Source organism: Tigriopus californicus, chromosome 5 (assembly GCF_007210705.1).
Source record: "Tigriopus californicus strain San Diego chromosome 5, Tcal_SD_v2.1, whole genome shotgun sequence".
Taxonomy (NCBI): domain Eukaryota; kingdom Metazoa; phylum Arthropoda; class Copepoda; order Harpacticoida; family Harpacticidae; genus Tigriopus; species Tigriopus californicus.
In genome coordinates this window covers 8304756-8321083 of record NC_081444.1, presented here as the reverse complement: position 1 = coordinate 8321083, position 16328 = coordinate 8304756, and the positions used below count along the sequence as shown (strand labels likewise).

At 41.1% G+C, this 16328-nt stretch overlaps 1 protein-coding gene across 2 annotated transcripts; it reads right to left on the bottom strand.

The window, feature by feature from the left end:
- Position 1: 1 nt before the first annotated feature.
- Positions 2–10839, bottom strand: LOC131879974 (hexosaminidase D-like). 2 transcript variants are annotated; one of them, XM_059226461.1, is made up of 4 exons: positions 10275–10839; positions 2659–2882; positions 1840–2589; positions 2–1683 (listed from the first exon to the last, which is right to left on the bottom strand). In XM_059226461.1, the coding sequence occupies exons 2-4, from the start codon at positions 2714–2716 to the stop codon at positions 305–307; spliced, it is 2187 nt and encodes a 728-aa protein (XP_059082444.1). In that variant the 5' UTR covers positions 2717–2882; positions 10275–10839; the 3' UTR covers positions 2–304. The 2 variants fall into 2 exon arrangements, with proteins under 2 accessions (XP_059082444.1, XP_059082445.1); XM_059226462.1 differs by lacking the exon at positions 10275–10839 and adding an exon at positions 9682–9761.
- Positions 10840–16328: the final 5489 nt, after the last annotated feature.

The window sequence follows — 16328 nt, the reverse complement described above, 5'->3', positions numbered from 1 at the left end:
GTTGAGCCCTTTTTGAGGGAGCATAACAAGCTTTATTGTATCGCATTTTCCGTATGAATGTCATAGGAAATGTGAAATAGACCTCGGAGGATGGGTTTCGTTGGAATTGGTAGTGGGTTAGTAATACTCGTTTTTACTTGCACATGGGAGACGATAGTGTAAACATTTGAGTATTGAGTTGTTAGAGTAATTGCTCCCCTTTAGAATGGGACTTATCACATGAAAGATTGTTATGTTAGTTAATAATGGAACTAAGCTATTATGCTTTCAATAGGAATTATGAGAATTGAATGACAAAAGCGTATCACCGTCGAGGACGCCTGTAGTAATCCGGTGCTTGAACTAGCCTCTTTTTGATCGCATTTCCCTGGGGTGCTTCAAGTTTATCACTATTATCATTTGGTATAGTATCATCTACATTATGGAGAGAATTGGTCGCATCCCTAGCCTTGTTCGAAACTTCAAGACCAATCCCAAACTCCTCGAGCTCTTTTAATGGTTCCAACGGGCGTGGTTGCCAAACCCGTCGAAATTTCAACGATTCCGCCTGATCCTTGACCAGTTTTAGTTCCTGGTACATGGGGTAGATACGTTGTTCCACCCATTCAGCCACAGTGTAGATATCGAAGAGTTCGCTCAACGTCTGCTTGGCGGATCGCATCAAACTCACAACAGAATCGTAGTTCATGGACCACTCCTGCATGACTTCATTCACACGAAACGGTGAAGTATAGTTGCGGCGAATGCTGTATGCCCGCATCCAGCCCTGATCTTCACGGACTTTTTTCAGAAATTCTTCCACTTCTTTCCTCGTATTTTCCACAGTGTAGGCTAATTTGAAGACGGACGCGCCCGGAAAATAGCACCAAGACATTTTGTCGGACAAATACGGATCCGAGGTTAGATCCAGAGGCTCATCTAAATCTCGAGGAGTTCCCACGCATTCCATTGACTTGGTTAATTGGGATTGGACGGTAGCATTAAAGAAGCCGTTCTTCACGGTGAGCAGATCCACAGCCAAAGAGGGCAGACCCACGGGTAATAATTCGGCCAGAATGGCAAAATGATCATAACGTTGCCAACCAGTCAAGACGATTCCTTGAAAGCCGCCTTTAAATTTGGATTCCTCGCTCTGCATCACATCTAACCAGTTCAAGGTATTTTCTAAATGTTTCTGAATCGGCGGCATCATCAGGGTGGGACCATGAGCGCCTTTAAATGCACTAGCCGTCCATGCTGTGGGGAAGATTTCAGCGAAGCGATCCCAATTATAAGTGGGCATGAACCGATACACGTCCTCGGCATATACCCAGACCATGGGTTCGACCAGCCCTCCCAGAGGTTCCATTTCAATGGGCATGAAATTCCTGAGCATATCGTCCCAAATGATGACTCGCTTGTGGTGGATATCCCGCACATACTTGGCCACAGCACTGACATGATTCACGAAGATTGAGTTGCGACTGCCCGATTGACAGGGCTCGCACTCACCTAGATGGTAGACCTCGTCACACCCGATGTGGACGTAATTGATATGCTTTTTGTGCAGGTTCATGACCTGATCGATGCTCTCTTTGATTAAGAACATGGTCTCGTGATGACAAGGACAGATGGATTCTGGCATTTCAGCGGAATCTCGGAGGTGGGCAAACTGCTCCAATTTGAGAATGAACTCCAAATGACCTGGAAATAAATTCGATTGTTTGCCTTGCTTTAGGTGGATAGGAATAAACATCTTAAAAGAGCATTTCGCTATTTGAAAGAGTGATCGTACAATGGTACGTTTTGTCTCCAAATCTATATTTCTAACATCCATCCAGAAATGTGCAGGGGACTTACCAAATGTCTGAATTAAGGGAATAAGCTCCAAACCCAGTCGCTCACACGCGTCAACGAGGTCCTGTATCTGGCCTCGGGTGTAATGGTTTTTGGCTCGAACGGCCTCAAGTCGGCCTTCGAAGGGAAACATGTCTTCATACTCGATAAGCACACCTGTTGCTCCGAGCTTTCTGGCCAATTCTAGCACCTTGATGAGGTAATCCATTTTTGGTGGAGCTCCTTTCAAATCAAAATGAATGAGACGTTGCCGAGGAATATATGCTTCCTTGAGTTTGATCTCTTCTTTCGAAATCATTTGACCGTGTCCACCTCTTTCAAATTGTTCACGATAAATAGGAACTTGGCCAACACTTTGTCCATATTCGACGTTGTCCTCCTGGAATGGTTGAAGTCCTTGCATCTTGGGGTCTAATTTGGTTTTGACGCGCACCTGATTCATTTTTGCTTTTGCGGCCTTGGCCTCCGACTCAAAGAGTTGTTTATTCCGCTTCTGCAAATAGGCCAATTCGTCGTCTTGAATTGACCTATGTTCGACGGGAATCTTGATTTGCGGCTGATCATGTCCAGGCACACCAGGAATAAATCGAACGCCTCGTTTAGATTCTGGTGATGAGAGGTCTGGCTCATTTTTTCGGGCCGCTAGGAGTATTTTGTTATTATAATGAACATCTCGATGGTCCAAGTTTTCCGTCTTCTTCTGTCCCCGGACTTGCAAGCAAATGATCAAAATTGTCGCTCCTGCCAAAGCGCCTGAAAACGAGTCGGAGACGAAATTATAAACATTTTTAATTCCAGGAGCAAAGGTGTGCGGAGGCTTACCCAAAATTGCAGTTTTTCTTCGCCACAATCGAGACAAATAGGAGGACACCAACACCATTGTTTATCACTGATCTGACTGGTCCTAGTATGAATGGATTGAACCGTTGGAGAGTCTAACTAACACTTATTGTTGACTCGAAACGCGGCTGTCTTTGAACATCCTCAAACCATCATGGTCATGCTCTCCTCACAGAATGAATGCGATTGAGATGACGACACAATTCCTGAAAGAGAGGTGAAGTTTGTTTGAGCCAATCAAGATGTGGCAGAGAGCGTATCACTCTTAAGCGGGTTTACTCATGGGATAGGATCATCAGTCCCAACTTGTCCCAAATCCAAAAGCCGCTATAAGTAAGTAAAAAAGTCCAAAATAGGTATCCCATCCACCAACCATCGGTTGAACTACCGAGCTTTGGCCTCGTCTCTGATAGAGAACTCGCACTTCCGTGAAAACGCACTTCCAACTTCGCTCCGTTCCAAGCATGGACCAACGAACGCGTGGAAATGTGGGAAAGCGTCCCTTCACCAGCACCACTATTGCAATGCTGGCAAAGGGAGAGAAAACGGATGGAGGCGGAGCAACCAAGAGTGACAACGTCGGTGATCAGGTCTTTGATTCCCTGAGGCCAACTGACAAAACACTGATAAAGATGGATCAGTTTGAACCGGTAGAAAGTATGAATGGGCACTCCAAAGCTGAAACAGCCGACCGCTTCCTCTGGAGCCCATCATTCAACGGAAAGGGTTAAATCAATCACGATGATTGCTTGCAACGAAATGAATAAATGCGAAATTAAGTTCTGTAATAGTGTTAAGGCGTAAATCGATTCGTTCAATCTCTGTGTCCTGTAAGAAAAAAAATCTACTAATCAGTGTTTCATGTGTGACCTGCCTCCTCAGGTACCATCCCGATTTGTTTCGAAGGTACACAGTTACAGCAAATACGTAGACACCAAAGAACACGACGTCCCTTGAGAAATTTGCCAATGTTACAATGTCCGTGTGCTCGCTGACGAATGTGGGTAGATTGAGTATCATGTGCTTATTCCGTGCTGCTTTCCAATGAGGTACTTCGAGGACGAGGTTGCATTGTCCTAGTTGACATTAGCAGTAAATAGAATGGGGTCTCGCTAAAAAACGGACCTTAAAATCTATAATTTCTCTTCTTTTACAGAAGCGATTCGAACCAAGAAACATTATGAATTGGTTGGTGATAAATCATTGAGATTGTGATTCGCTCGTTGTCACCTTTCTATCGGCAACTAAAGTTTACTCTAAGTGTACTCAATCGATGAGGAATCCAAATACATATTCAATGGGCGCGTATGTTCCAAGCTTGACCTTGGACAACTCATTACGCGCGAAAGGTAGTTAGTTGGTCTACGTACTTCTACCTCTTTCGCTCGCTCTTTCCTCCTCATTTACAGTATGATTGACGAATTCTAATGACAAGGCTTCCCCAGCTAACCCACCGGTGATTGGAACGTGGAAGATATTGCTTCGAGGCTTATCATTTCCACGATCTTCTTAATAAGAAAGTTGGACCCGAAGTGCAAGCGAGTGAGTGAGTGAGTGAGTGAGTGAGTGGAGTACGTGGATGCAAGGAAACTACTGCATGAAGAACGATCTTAACGTTGGTTGAATTGACGCTTATTTGGAGAGGAAAGTGCCTTCTCGGTTTGGTACCTCGAGGGAACCAAATTACAAGGAAACTTGAGTGTTCATAAAATAAAGTTCCTTAGATGCCAGGTTCCACCCGAGTTCAGAGGCACTAATATACTACGTAATTCATCCAAGTACTACACATTACTGCGATGGACATCATTTTTTCTTGAAACTGGTCGTGTCTAACCGCTCGAGTACACTCAGAGTCTGAGTAAGTAAGGCGAGTTCGGCATATTGGTTTTATTTACTCAAGACATAATCATCCCTCTCGAGTGCTCTTCTGATCAAAGTCAAGTTGTCAGGCTCCCATTAGGTGTCCCTCTCACCATCTCTGTTATCATCAAATCAAGTCGAGGAGGATATGCCCGCCCTCACTTATTTGTTATGCTCCTTGACTGGGCACAGCTCTCAAGTATATGTATACTGTACGTACGTATGGAGTAGGTGTACCCTGTAACTGGGAGATGGCTCAGAAAAGCAAAGGGAAGTGAGCACACATACTAAGAAGCGACTTGATTTCGAAATGACCGTTTCCGTGCTTGGTTGCTCTTGATGAGTGATGACGAGTCTACTGAAGATGAGGAAGACGAAACGACGACGAATATAATAGTACCTATTACTACCGCTTCTGTGAAGTAAGGGAAGTGGGAACTCTCCAACAGGCCAAAGCTCTTCAAGTCTGTCTCATTCTTCCAAACAACCTCCCCGCAGGCAAAGGCTCCGACAAAGGCTCTCTGCCATTGTTCCAAAAACACTCAATTTCGGCTTTGTTTAAACAGAGGAGATGAGCCACTAGGACTGGCATCTGAGGCAGTGCGGACGGGGCAAAGATATTGAGCTTGACTCGAAATGAATAGGCAGCCAAGTGATTATGTACTAAATGAATCTCAGGCAACGCCCAATTGGATTAGATGAAAATCGACCGAGCACGAGGAGCGGCAAAAAAGCCGGAACGAGGGCTCAAACTTTGCGCCTAGTTTGAGGCATTGTGCAGAAAACTATTACTCTCTCAAAATGCGACACTTTTTATGAGGAAACCCGTAAAGCCTTAAACGAAAACTTTTTTCGGGGAGGGGGGGTGTCACTAAATGCGTCTAGTGCCTACCTCATCGATTCTAGTTTTGTGTCAATGAAGGACCTCCAAACATGCTTGTTCAGAATGAAACAAGTGCATTCTCTGAACTGATACAAATCAGGGAAACAAAGAGCAACGAAATTGGCGTAAAATGATGTTGATTACTTGATATACGGTTTACTTATTTTATACCATTGAATCACTCATTGTATCAAAATTGAGAGATGATTTGATGAGCACTTACTGAGGTATGTGAGTTTAAGAGGTTCACTTTTAAGAAATTCTAGCCTCAAAATATGTTTAAACTCAAATTATCGGACAGTTTATGTTTATTCTGAACTACAATTGCATGATGTAAGAAGATATAAGTTGTCTCTTAAGATATTAATTGCTGGAAAAGTGCACAGATGAGTTTAGTCATTTCGGTTGAAGCTTGATGTAACATTTCAAACACCGAGCTATACACAATAAGTAATGGAGTTTTCTTACCGATAAACGGAAATGCACCGAACATAATAAAACTTGACCAACGTTATCAAAATGCTCACTACTTCTCTCGAGATGTTCTCATGCCAGACTATTAGGGAAATTAGTTTCGTGAATAAGGTCCAATCTGGGGGATTAGACGCATGTCCTACATTAATAGATTACCCCAAAGAAATCCTGGACACAACAAAGCAAGACTTGAGGGAAGTGCCTGGAAATGTAATTAACTGACATCACTGTCTTAGTCCAATAAGATGTCTAGTGAAGGTAAACAATATATGGAGTGAATTTGGAGTCATTTCCACAATATTTGTGGGAAGAACTTTGTTTGGATAGCTCAAAATCTTGAAAATTTCTTATTGTGTGCAGCAACATTTCCTCATCCGTCGTAAGCCAAGTCTTCGTTAAAAAATCAGGGAATTTCAAGATAAACTTCATGTTAGATGGCGAATTAGCATTCTGCGGGAAACATGAAACATGCTTGAACCACGCTTTCAAGGGCTTTTTGAAAACACATTCTTGAACTGTCTAAGGGAACCCTCTGTGAACTCATTGTGATCGAGGATTTCTTTCCGTTTTCAGTAGCAGAGTTTCAGCAAGTAGCGACGCTTGTTGAACACCAAGTTGATTAATCTTTTGAGAAAAAGTGGAAGGCAGAACAGAAAGCAAATTATTGAAATGTCATTCCCACTCACACATTGTGAGATTGCCGCTAGTTCTGACTGACTGGGTGCATTGGGTACGAAGACTCTACCAAAGAGAAACGACTGCGCCAACGATTTTTGAAACCTGGAAGCATCTTGAGAAATCTGGCAAACCACCTGGCCCCACCCTCCTTGAATGTGGAGATTGATCCTTGAGGAGGAAAGAAGGCCGGAGAACCAACGACCATTTCTCACATGTAGCCAACACTCGAATTAAGCCTATGGAACCTCCGCACATTTTGCCAAAGGTTCAAGACTCTTCACTCTAGTGACCCCCATGAGCCAATCTCAACCAAGCTTTTCTTTCTTTCTATCCACTTTCCAAGAGGTGGAACAAAAACCACAAAATGGTTCTTTGAGCTCCCAAACTTTAATGATCCCTTCCTTACATAAAATACTCTACTTTAACGAGCTGACCACAAGACTTGGTAGCAATTTGATTGCTTCATCGAGTCGTATATTGGGAAGGCACTGATTGCTGAATACAAGGTAAGTGAGTGCCTTGGCATCACCTTACTCGTTCAAATGCCTTTGGCAATATTTCATACATTTGCAAGAACTATAACAAACTAGTCGAAAAGCGGAAGTCGATAAGTTTACTCGTAGGCATGCTCTTCCAAACCCTAAAGATAGAAATTCAAATGTTTAAAGAAGTTTTCGTCAATGGAAATTTTCGGTGACCGGACAATTCGACCCAGGACAACACGACCCAGTACAATAACTAAACACAACATTTTGACCAAAAAGAACATGATTATGGAATAAAACTAAAGCTTGGTGAGTCAACATTTGATTTGCATGAAAATATGTTAGCATCAGTAAGGCATTAAATAAAAGATCATGTCTGATTAAAACATTATCAAACTTGATTTCCACACCATGATTGATTTAAACGCAACTTGCTTTTAAAGGTAAAATGATGAATTGTCAAAAACCTTTCAAATTTTGACATGTTTACATCACAGTTTCAATTTTGCTCCATAAGTATGAACTATATGTAAGCCAACATATTGGGCTTAATTTTTGTACTGGGTTAAGTTGTCCACTGGGTCGAGTTGTCTTGGGTCGAGTTGCCCTGGGTCGAGTTGTCCCGGAACCGCAATTTTCATCACATGCTGGAGTGATTTTTAGATGAGGCTTTTATCAATTGTGGACCAGATATTCAAATTGAAAATTTTGATGCGTTTCAAATTCAGCATGCCATCATTTGATAATGATGATCATGTTCTTTGAGAGACTCAAGTATGTGGGTCAACAAAGTCCAGAGTACTTTTCATTCGAAATTCCAAACATATTGAAAAAAAATGGCCCGAAGGCTCTTAGTATCGATGATTAGAGATCCTTTCGGTCCATTATTATTCGTTCAGTCTATCAACTGAATCACAGTGAATCTCATCTGACTTGATGAATGCCCAATTGTGTAAGGAATAACAAGGAGAACCTGATCAATTATCCAACTGCAACTATCAAATGAGCCAAACCCGACAAAAGAAGGACGGAGGTCTAATTGTCTATTCCCACCATGCGACAATCAATGCATTGACCAAGCAAGCAAAAAAACGAATGAAAACGAAAAAACCATGAATGTAGAGGCCATGTCAGAATGACAAAAGGCGTGAGAACCATCTCATTGCATTTACTACTATGCATAGCTTTACTACGCTTCTGTCAGTCAATGTTTTTATACCAATGCTAGAATTTCTTGATGATGTTTGTATCGGATGCCTAAGTGAAAGAGATTTACGCGAGTCTCAAGTTCCCCACACTTCTTCCTGAAAGAACATCGCCGACAAAACAACCAACCATGAAGAACATGAATAGTACTGGAAGTTCCAAAATAAAAAAATCTCAAGGTTAGCACGACGCACTTTTTAGGCTAATGTTTGAGTATGTTTCTCTTATGTTCTAAGTATAAAAACCAGTACTGAATGGTGGTATAAAGTGGAGAGCATAGCATAGACTTCAAGTTTCCATGTGATTGGTTTGGTTTGGTTTTTCACGGGCTTTTCTAACAGCTACAGGGATTGCAATCCTCATTACTATTAAAATGAAAGGTTCTAATTCGTCGATTTATTACCTTTCAATCCTTATATGATATTAGGTCTACCAATGAATTTGAGTTGGCAGACCGAGCTAGTCCTTGAATGTAGGGTTGATCTGGAATGCTATCTAAAAAGTTGTCCAAGTCTGACTTGAAAGATGCTACCGGATCAATAAGGCCACGGACTTCTAGAGATGATGACTGCGAACGGAAGCCAAAATTTCGTATCTCCTAAACCGCTCATCTTATTCCAAATAAGCACTTGATGCGACCACAAGATCTTGTTAAATAGATGAACTTGGCCAAATTTGGGCCCACACCTATGCTTCGGGAACTCAGGGGACATCGTAAAAGTTATGTGGCAAACACTACATAAAATTCGAATGAGCACATTTTGCATGACTAATAATTCGAATACTCTAGGAACGAGTACTAATGAAGAGTAAAGCAACGTTGAAATGATCATTATTGTTTTTCTTAACGCTTTGGGATAATTCTTAGCTCATTTTGTGACAAAGTCAACTTGAAATGAAATGATAAACAGGGTTCGATGATCAAAGTATCAAAATGAAATAAAAATTGTAAATACCATATTTGGCTAATTTGCTTTCTACGGCGGTATTGCTTGGTGAAAGTTGAAGAATCCGATTTAGTACTAATTTTCAAGAAACTTCATAGCCCTTTTTTACAATCTGTAATTTCAATGTTTGCGATTGTTTGACAACTGAATTGGAATTGTGGTATTAGGGTTGGAGGACTGAGACTCGCTCGGCCAAAGAAGCCGGGGTTTCAACGCCATTTGGATATGCAATGGTTCAAAGTCCTGTTTGAAATTACTTCCACGTTTGTCGGTATATATTAGCGTTTAAAAGTTTCCTGAAACATTTCGGAGAGGGGATCAAACCTGGAACCTGACCTGTGTCATGCTAACAAACTGCACGACCCTCTACATCAATTCTTCTCCAAACATTGATTTTAAATAACAGCGTGTGCTAGCAAGAGTAACGCTGAGCTTGGGCAATGATTGAACCATCGCCAACCTGTCACAATACCCCGAGGTCCGTTGGTTCGTACTTGGGCTCTTCGAATATCCCGAGGGTCTCACTTATGGACAGTTTGTTCCTAGATATACTGCACATAGATTGCACTCAAGGTTAAGGTGGATTGCAAGGGAAGCTTCTCAAGGCATTCATCCTGGATTGTACATGCAAAATGTATAGTAGTTGTGAGTAGAGGAAGTCAGACTTTTAGCTTAGCTTCTTCTATGAAAATGCAGTGAAAAATGCTTTTAATGATATCATGAGATATGAAAAGGTATAAACAAATCTGTGAGTTGCCAACTTCATCAATCTGAACAATCAACACAATTATTGCTAGACATTCAGTAAAAGATCAATGGTGACCAGAATCATTTCTTAAGAAACTTAAACTGACAATCGACATCGAAGAACATGTTTCAATCAATTGACCTCTACGTAAGTGAGGACAATTGGTGTATAATTGTATATATATGCGTGCGTACATGGTAAAATAAAAAAGGTCGCCAAGTCGTGCAGAAATAGGAGAAACTCCATGTCTACGAGGGCTTCAACAAAAACAAGAAAATAATTCATAGCTACACACACCAATTATAGTTTGGGCTTACCTATTCTTAATTCACCGGCCAAGTAGCATCGTCATCCGTTCATTCGGTGATCAGATTCAATCATTCTAGTGTATGTCTTTCGTTTCCAATCATATTGTTGGAGCACCGTTTCGATTGTTGATCAACTCTTTTCAGTGCTTCTCTCCAATGATAATGATGAGATGGCTAAACTGCTACTACTTGGCTGCGCCTTACCCAAGTGCAAACCGATCTCACTTTATGAATTGACGAAGCGGACTGAAGAGGAAGAGTACTAAGCAACAAGAATCGGTGGCCTGTCGTCGTTTGAACACATTTGGTAGGTACACTTGGCCTCCACATGTACTGGATGGCTCTCACAGGAGGGCTTAGATCGCTGCTGTTAGACGATCCTGGCCTGTCGTCGTTCCCCGCTATTGCCTCCAGCATTGGAGTGTAGGGAGAGTAGTGACTAGCCAGGCATGAGATCGCCAATGTTTTTAGCACAACATCGGAAAGGTGAAACATCGTGGACAATCATTCGCTAGATGGCAGTGTGGAGAATCGCCTTTCAGGTCTAGTTGTGGGGGCGCTTTGGTCGTGGGAAATCCCCAAAATATGGTCAGAGTAATGAAACCATCGAGTCTTGCTTGTTGGCAAATAGTATGTGAGCTTGGTAAACTTTCCTTGAAAGAAAGAGAAGGGAACGAGGGAACCTTTGTGTTTATCCCCAGGTAATATACTGATCACGATTCACGCGAGTTCTTTGTGTGGAGGAGGTTGGAAGAGACTTATTTTTCAACTTTCCGTGAGTATGTAACAGACATAGGAATTCCCCTTCCGCCACTTGAATCAAGCAGCTAGGTAGAAAGAACAGTTGCTTGAGCTGTGTTCTTTCGGAAACGAATTCGGTCATACACCAGATTAGCGTTGCCAGATCATCATCATGGCATAACCAGTTTAAATTAGGTAACTTAAATCAGCGGTTTCGTAGGTTTCACAATCTGAGACAACGCTGAGAGAGAAAGGATTAACCAATGCAAGCGTCACAATCATGCGTCAACCTCAAGTGCACAAGCGCCCAATAATATACAAATGGTATGTTAGCACTGGGCAAATCATGAGACAATGAGGAATGATCTTTAAAAGTTAGGTGATTCCACTTTTACCAACCGCGGGGAGATAAAATAGTGTCACAGGGCCTTTCGGGCACTCTTAGGCAACTTGGACTATTTTGAGCCATTACATGTATTTTTTCCTTTTTTAGCACGACCATGGCCTTAATCATGAATGTCATAGTTTTGAATCAAAAAAAGAATAAACTCTTTGGCACAGGTTTCATTCAAAAAATCAATTATTCACCCATTAGACAAATAACTGCTTTTTAAGTTTATCTCGTTAAATCTACTGGTCGGCTCCTCTTTGGCTCGTACTATTGCAGCAGGCAGCAAAGCCAAACTCACTCTGATAATCAGTTCCGTTGATTTAACATGTTTATTGTTCTAAATGCTCATATTTTTTTCAGGCAAATAATAAATACTTTTTTGGATGACAAGTGTGCCAAAGAGGTTATTTATTATTCAAAGCAATTTAATTCATGGTTAAGGCCACGGTAGCTTAAAAAAAGGAAGAAAAAAACGTGTAGCGGTTCAAGCTAGTCCAAGCCGCTTATGAGTGCCCGACCGGCCTTGTGACACCATTTCATCTCCTTGCGGTAAGAAAAAAGGGAATCACCTAACCACAGATCATATAACGACTAGATGTCGCATTGGCCCAAAATTTATGTACCAGCTGATGAAGGCAAGCGTTCGCATTTTTCCTTGCGCTATGCGACGTCTAGTCATTAAATGGTCTGTGCACCTAACCCTTACATGCATAGATAACTTTATATATAGATCGATCAAGGGCGCTGCGATCGCATGTTTTCGTCTCAGCTGTCGCTGGTGGAAAAAATGTTTCATTCGTAGTCAAGCTACTTAGGACAACTATGGTGCAAATTTGAATCGTTGACGGCTCGTCCAAATTCAGAGTAGAAACCCCTAATAAGACTCCTTGTCAAGCAATTGCTCTCGTCCAGCCCGCTTCATAAAACGGGCTTGAGTGAGTTGCCTGACCACATTTTTAAGAACGAAATTTTGAAGAGGTTAAAATGGGGCTCAAGTTAAAGTTTTCATCCATGTGGTGGAAACACTTAATTGAAACGCAAGGAACAAGCCTGGGTTCAGGCTGACCTCCAGAGGTGTCGGAATTACCTTGTTTACGTATAGGCGCAATCATGTCGCCCACATTCAAGCACATTGTTGGGAGATTGAAACGAAATTCCGAATGCCTCATCATTGCGTTGCAATTTCGGATACATTTTGTTACACTTTCGAGATTTTCGAGATGCGTTGCTAAACAAGGGCAATCAATAGAGTACATGATTTGCTCTACTAATGTCCAAATCTTTTTTTGACATGTTACGTGTATTATGCCCTAAAAAGCATGTTTTTTATTATTCTACCACTCTTTCTACCTGTATATTTGTAAGATTCAAAAGGAATTAAGATTAAAGAGGAATAACAAACGTTTCATGATAATAATTCAACTTGCCTGAAGCGAGATTTACCGAAATATTTTGTGCCATTTCTACCAGCGTCAGCTGACCTGAAAACATGCTCATGCGGTACAGCTCCTGTTGAACTTAAGCATTCTAGTTATGGTTTTCTATGCCTACATGTCATTCCTCATTATGAACTGTTGGCATTTGGTCGACAAGAATCTTCTCTGTTTATATTGAACGGCGAGAAAAGGCTGAAGTGCCGGATAACTGTGCTACTTGCCAGAATCAAGGTGGGTTCCCTGAATTGAGTCTAATGGTCTAGTTACACAACACAAATTTTGTCACATAAATTCGACAAAGTAGTGATTCACAGCTCACAGACCACCAACCATCTTGCTGTTTACACTTCCCAAGTAGTTTTCATCAAAGCTTATTTTTGTAGAAACGTTTTTCTCCACCAATTAGTTGGCGGGGCTCACTTTTATATTTGTGGCAAAATGCTAAAAAGTTTAATTAGAGACTTCAAGGGTTATTAATATTGTCTTAGGGTTAGGTTGGGTTAGGTTAAGTTTAAAAAATTGGCCTCACCAACAAATCAGTGGTACCTTATTTTTGCTTTGGATGAAGCATTTTGTGTTTCTAAATACGGGGAAAAGAAAAGACTAGAGGAGTGCAAGAACTAGTGAAAATGATTTTGTGTTAGAATAAAGTAATGATTTCAAATGACAGCACTGACTTGAACTATCAGTAATGGTTTTAATCAACAGCACTATTTTGCATTTGTTGTCACCTTATAGATTTGAATTGTACCAAGTAAATGAGTTGATTGGGCCTTGGATTGGTGGAAACAATGATTCAATACAAATTACCATGTAAGAAGGTATGAACCTGATACAAAATTGATTCAAATAGAAAGAGACCAATTATTTGATGCTAGATCGATGCAGAAAAGTAATTGCATCTCTTTTTGAACGGTTCTATTTAATGTAAGTAGCGCAAAAATATGGAGCTCATACCTAAGTGGAGTCACTGCTTTTGCTCCTTGCCTCACAGGGCAACCAAATTTGGCTTGCTGTAATTCTTCTTGCTGGATTTATTTTCTTCATTCTGATGCTAATATCCACATTTTTTTTTTTGGTTTGGTTTTCACGGGCGTTTCTAACCGCTACAGGGAATGTAATCCCCAGTACTATTAAAATGAAAGGTTATAATTTGTCTATTTATTACCTTTCAATTTTTATATGATATTTGGTCTACCAACGAATTTGAGTTGGCAGACTGAGCTAGTCCTTGAATGTAGGGTTGATCTGGTATTCTATCTAAAAATTTGTCTAATTCTGACTTGAAAGATGCTACCGGATCAACAAGGCCTACGTATTCCCTACAAATATTAGAGGCAAGCAAATTAAACAATTAAGGAGGCCGAGAAAGAAGAGAAGTGGACTTCATTGTTCGAACTAGCCTAGATTCTCAAGGACTTGAAGGTGCTCTCAAAACGCACATTAAGCCTCTGCGGTCACTAGAATTGACCCTAAACCCTGGGTTGGGACAAAGCTCATGGATACTTTTGAAGACGTAGAGTATCAGATACCTTTCGTACCTTCTCTGAACACTGTACAGTCCCAACTTTTTTAGCCTCTCCCAATATGAGAGCTCTCTCAATCCTGTGATGTTCCTAGTGAAGCATCTTTGGACTTGTTTGACCTTTTGCAAACCTGCAGAACTCATTGGAGACCAAATGGGTGAGGCGTATTCAAGATGTGGCTGGACAATCGACTTGTACAGAGTTAGCATCGTGATGCTATCTCTGGACTTAAACGTGCGATATATCCAACCACACATTTGAAAAGCCTTACCCACCTTCAGCTGGATATGCTCATCGAACTTTCCATTATTTTGGAGGACTACACCTAGATCTTTCATAGATGAGACCTGCTCAATATCTTTACCTCCATTATCTACAAGTGGAGTATTTAAAGGAGTTGACCCAAATGTCATTGAGCGGAATTTCATTCCATTCAGGGCCATATTACTCTCAGTTACCCAAGAGTAGATTTGATCTAAGTCCTTTGCAAGGCTGCTGGAATCTTGGCCATTCCTACCAGAAACTAACTTTGTATCGTCAGCATAAGAAGAGAGACTGGCAGTAATACTAAGCTTTTGAAGCGGGGCAATGAATATTATAAACAAGAGGAGCCCTTAGATTGAACCCTGGGGAACACCTTGACTTAACATCATGTATGTCACTAAGGGATCCCTCAACCTTAACCAATTGCTTCCTACCAGAAATGAAACTTTTTAACCAATTGAGAACCTGGCCTTGGATCCCAATTTTATGGAGCCTGTTAACTAAAAGACCATGATCTACCTTGTCAAAGGCCTTGGCAAAGTCGAGATAAACTACATCAACTGATTCATGGCTCTCTAGTCCCTCAATAACCTGCTCAATATGTTCAATCAGTTGGGTAACCATTCTTAAATGTGCTCGGAACCCATGCTGGCTAGGAGGGAGGACTTTATGAATATCAAGAAATTCAACAAGTTTGAACTTAAGGTTTCCTAATCGAAATGCATTTTGTTTTTAAGCTATGGATTGATAAATTTGACTCCCCCAAAAAGATCCAACTTGGTCTGTCACTAATTGAAATTTCCTCGGTTTGGTCACACTCCATCTTGCCTGGAGTGATTCTTCTGATGAAGGACAAAGTCTCTCACTGATTGTAGGGTGTTGGAGCAGGTTCCAATTCCAAACTGTATGACTGTGAGGCTGGAATTGTGCTGTGAGGTGCAATTTTATTGACACATTGTGTGAAAATCTGTGTTATCCAACTGGACCATAACTCACTTGACACATGAATTAGTGCATCAATTAGTTCACGACCCCACTTTTGCGTTCTTTGAATCATGTCTAAATTTGGTTGGGACTAGTTAATGCACTTGTTCGTTGGCTAAATTAGACAGCAAGAATTGACCTAGGCTAATTTGTCGGTAACTAAACATGAATTAACTGAGATTCTAAGAACGCAAGAAGCCTGGTTTGAGGGAAGATAAATCAGGGTAACTTTTTGAGGCTGACAAATGGGTTTCTGAGATTTCACCAACAATGTCATAGGCCATTGAAAATGTAAATTGTTAGCCTTGGTCACAATCTCCCGTGATTATTAATTTGATCCCCATCAGTATTCTTTTTGTTTGACTTGATTACAATGAAGCACTGGACTTGCCCCAGCACTAGCCCTACTTCAATCCTCAAACTGGATTCAATTTTGGTTTTCCATCCAGAGGTGCGTTCTTTGAATCGCGACTAACTCCTTTGACATATGAATTAGTGGATGAATTAGTTCACGACCCCACTTTTGCGTTCTTTGAATCATGTCTAAATTTGGTTGGGACTAGTTCATGCACTTGTTCGTTGGCGAAATTAGACAGCAAGAATTCACCCAGGCTAATTCGCGTGTAATTAAACATGAATTAGCTGGGATTCAAAGAACGCGAAAAAGTTTGTGAACTAAGTCACCGCTAACTAACGGTGAACTAGCCTATGAATTAGTGCA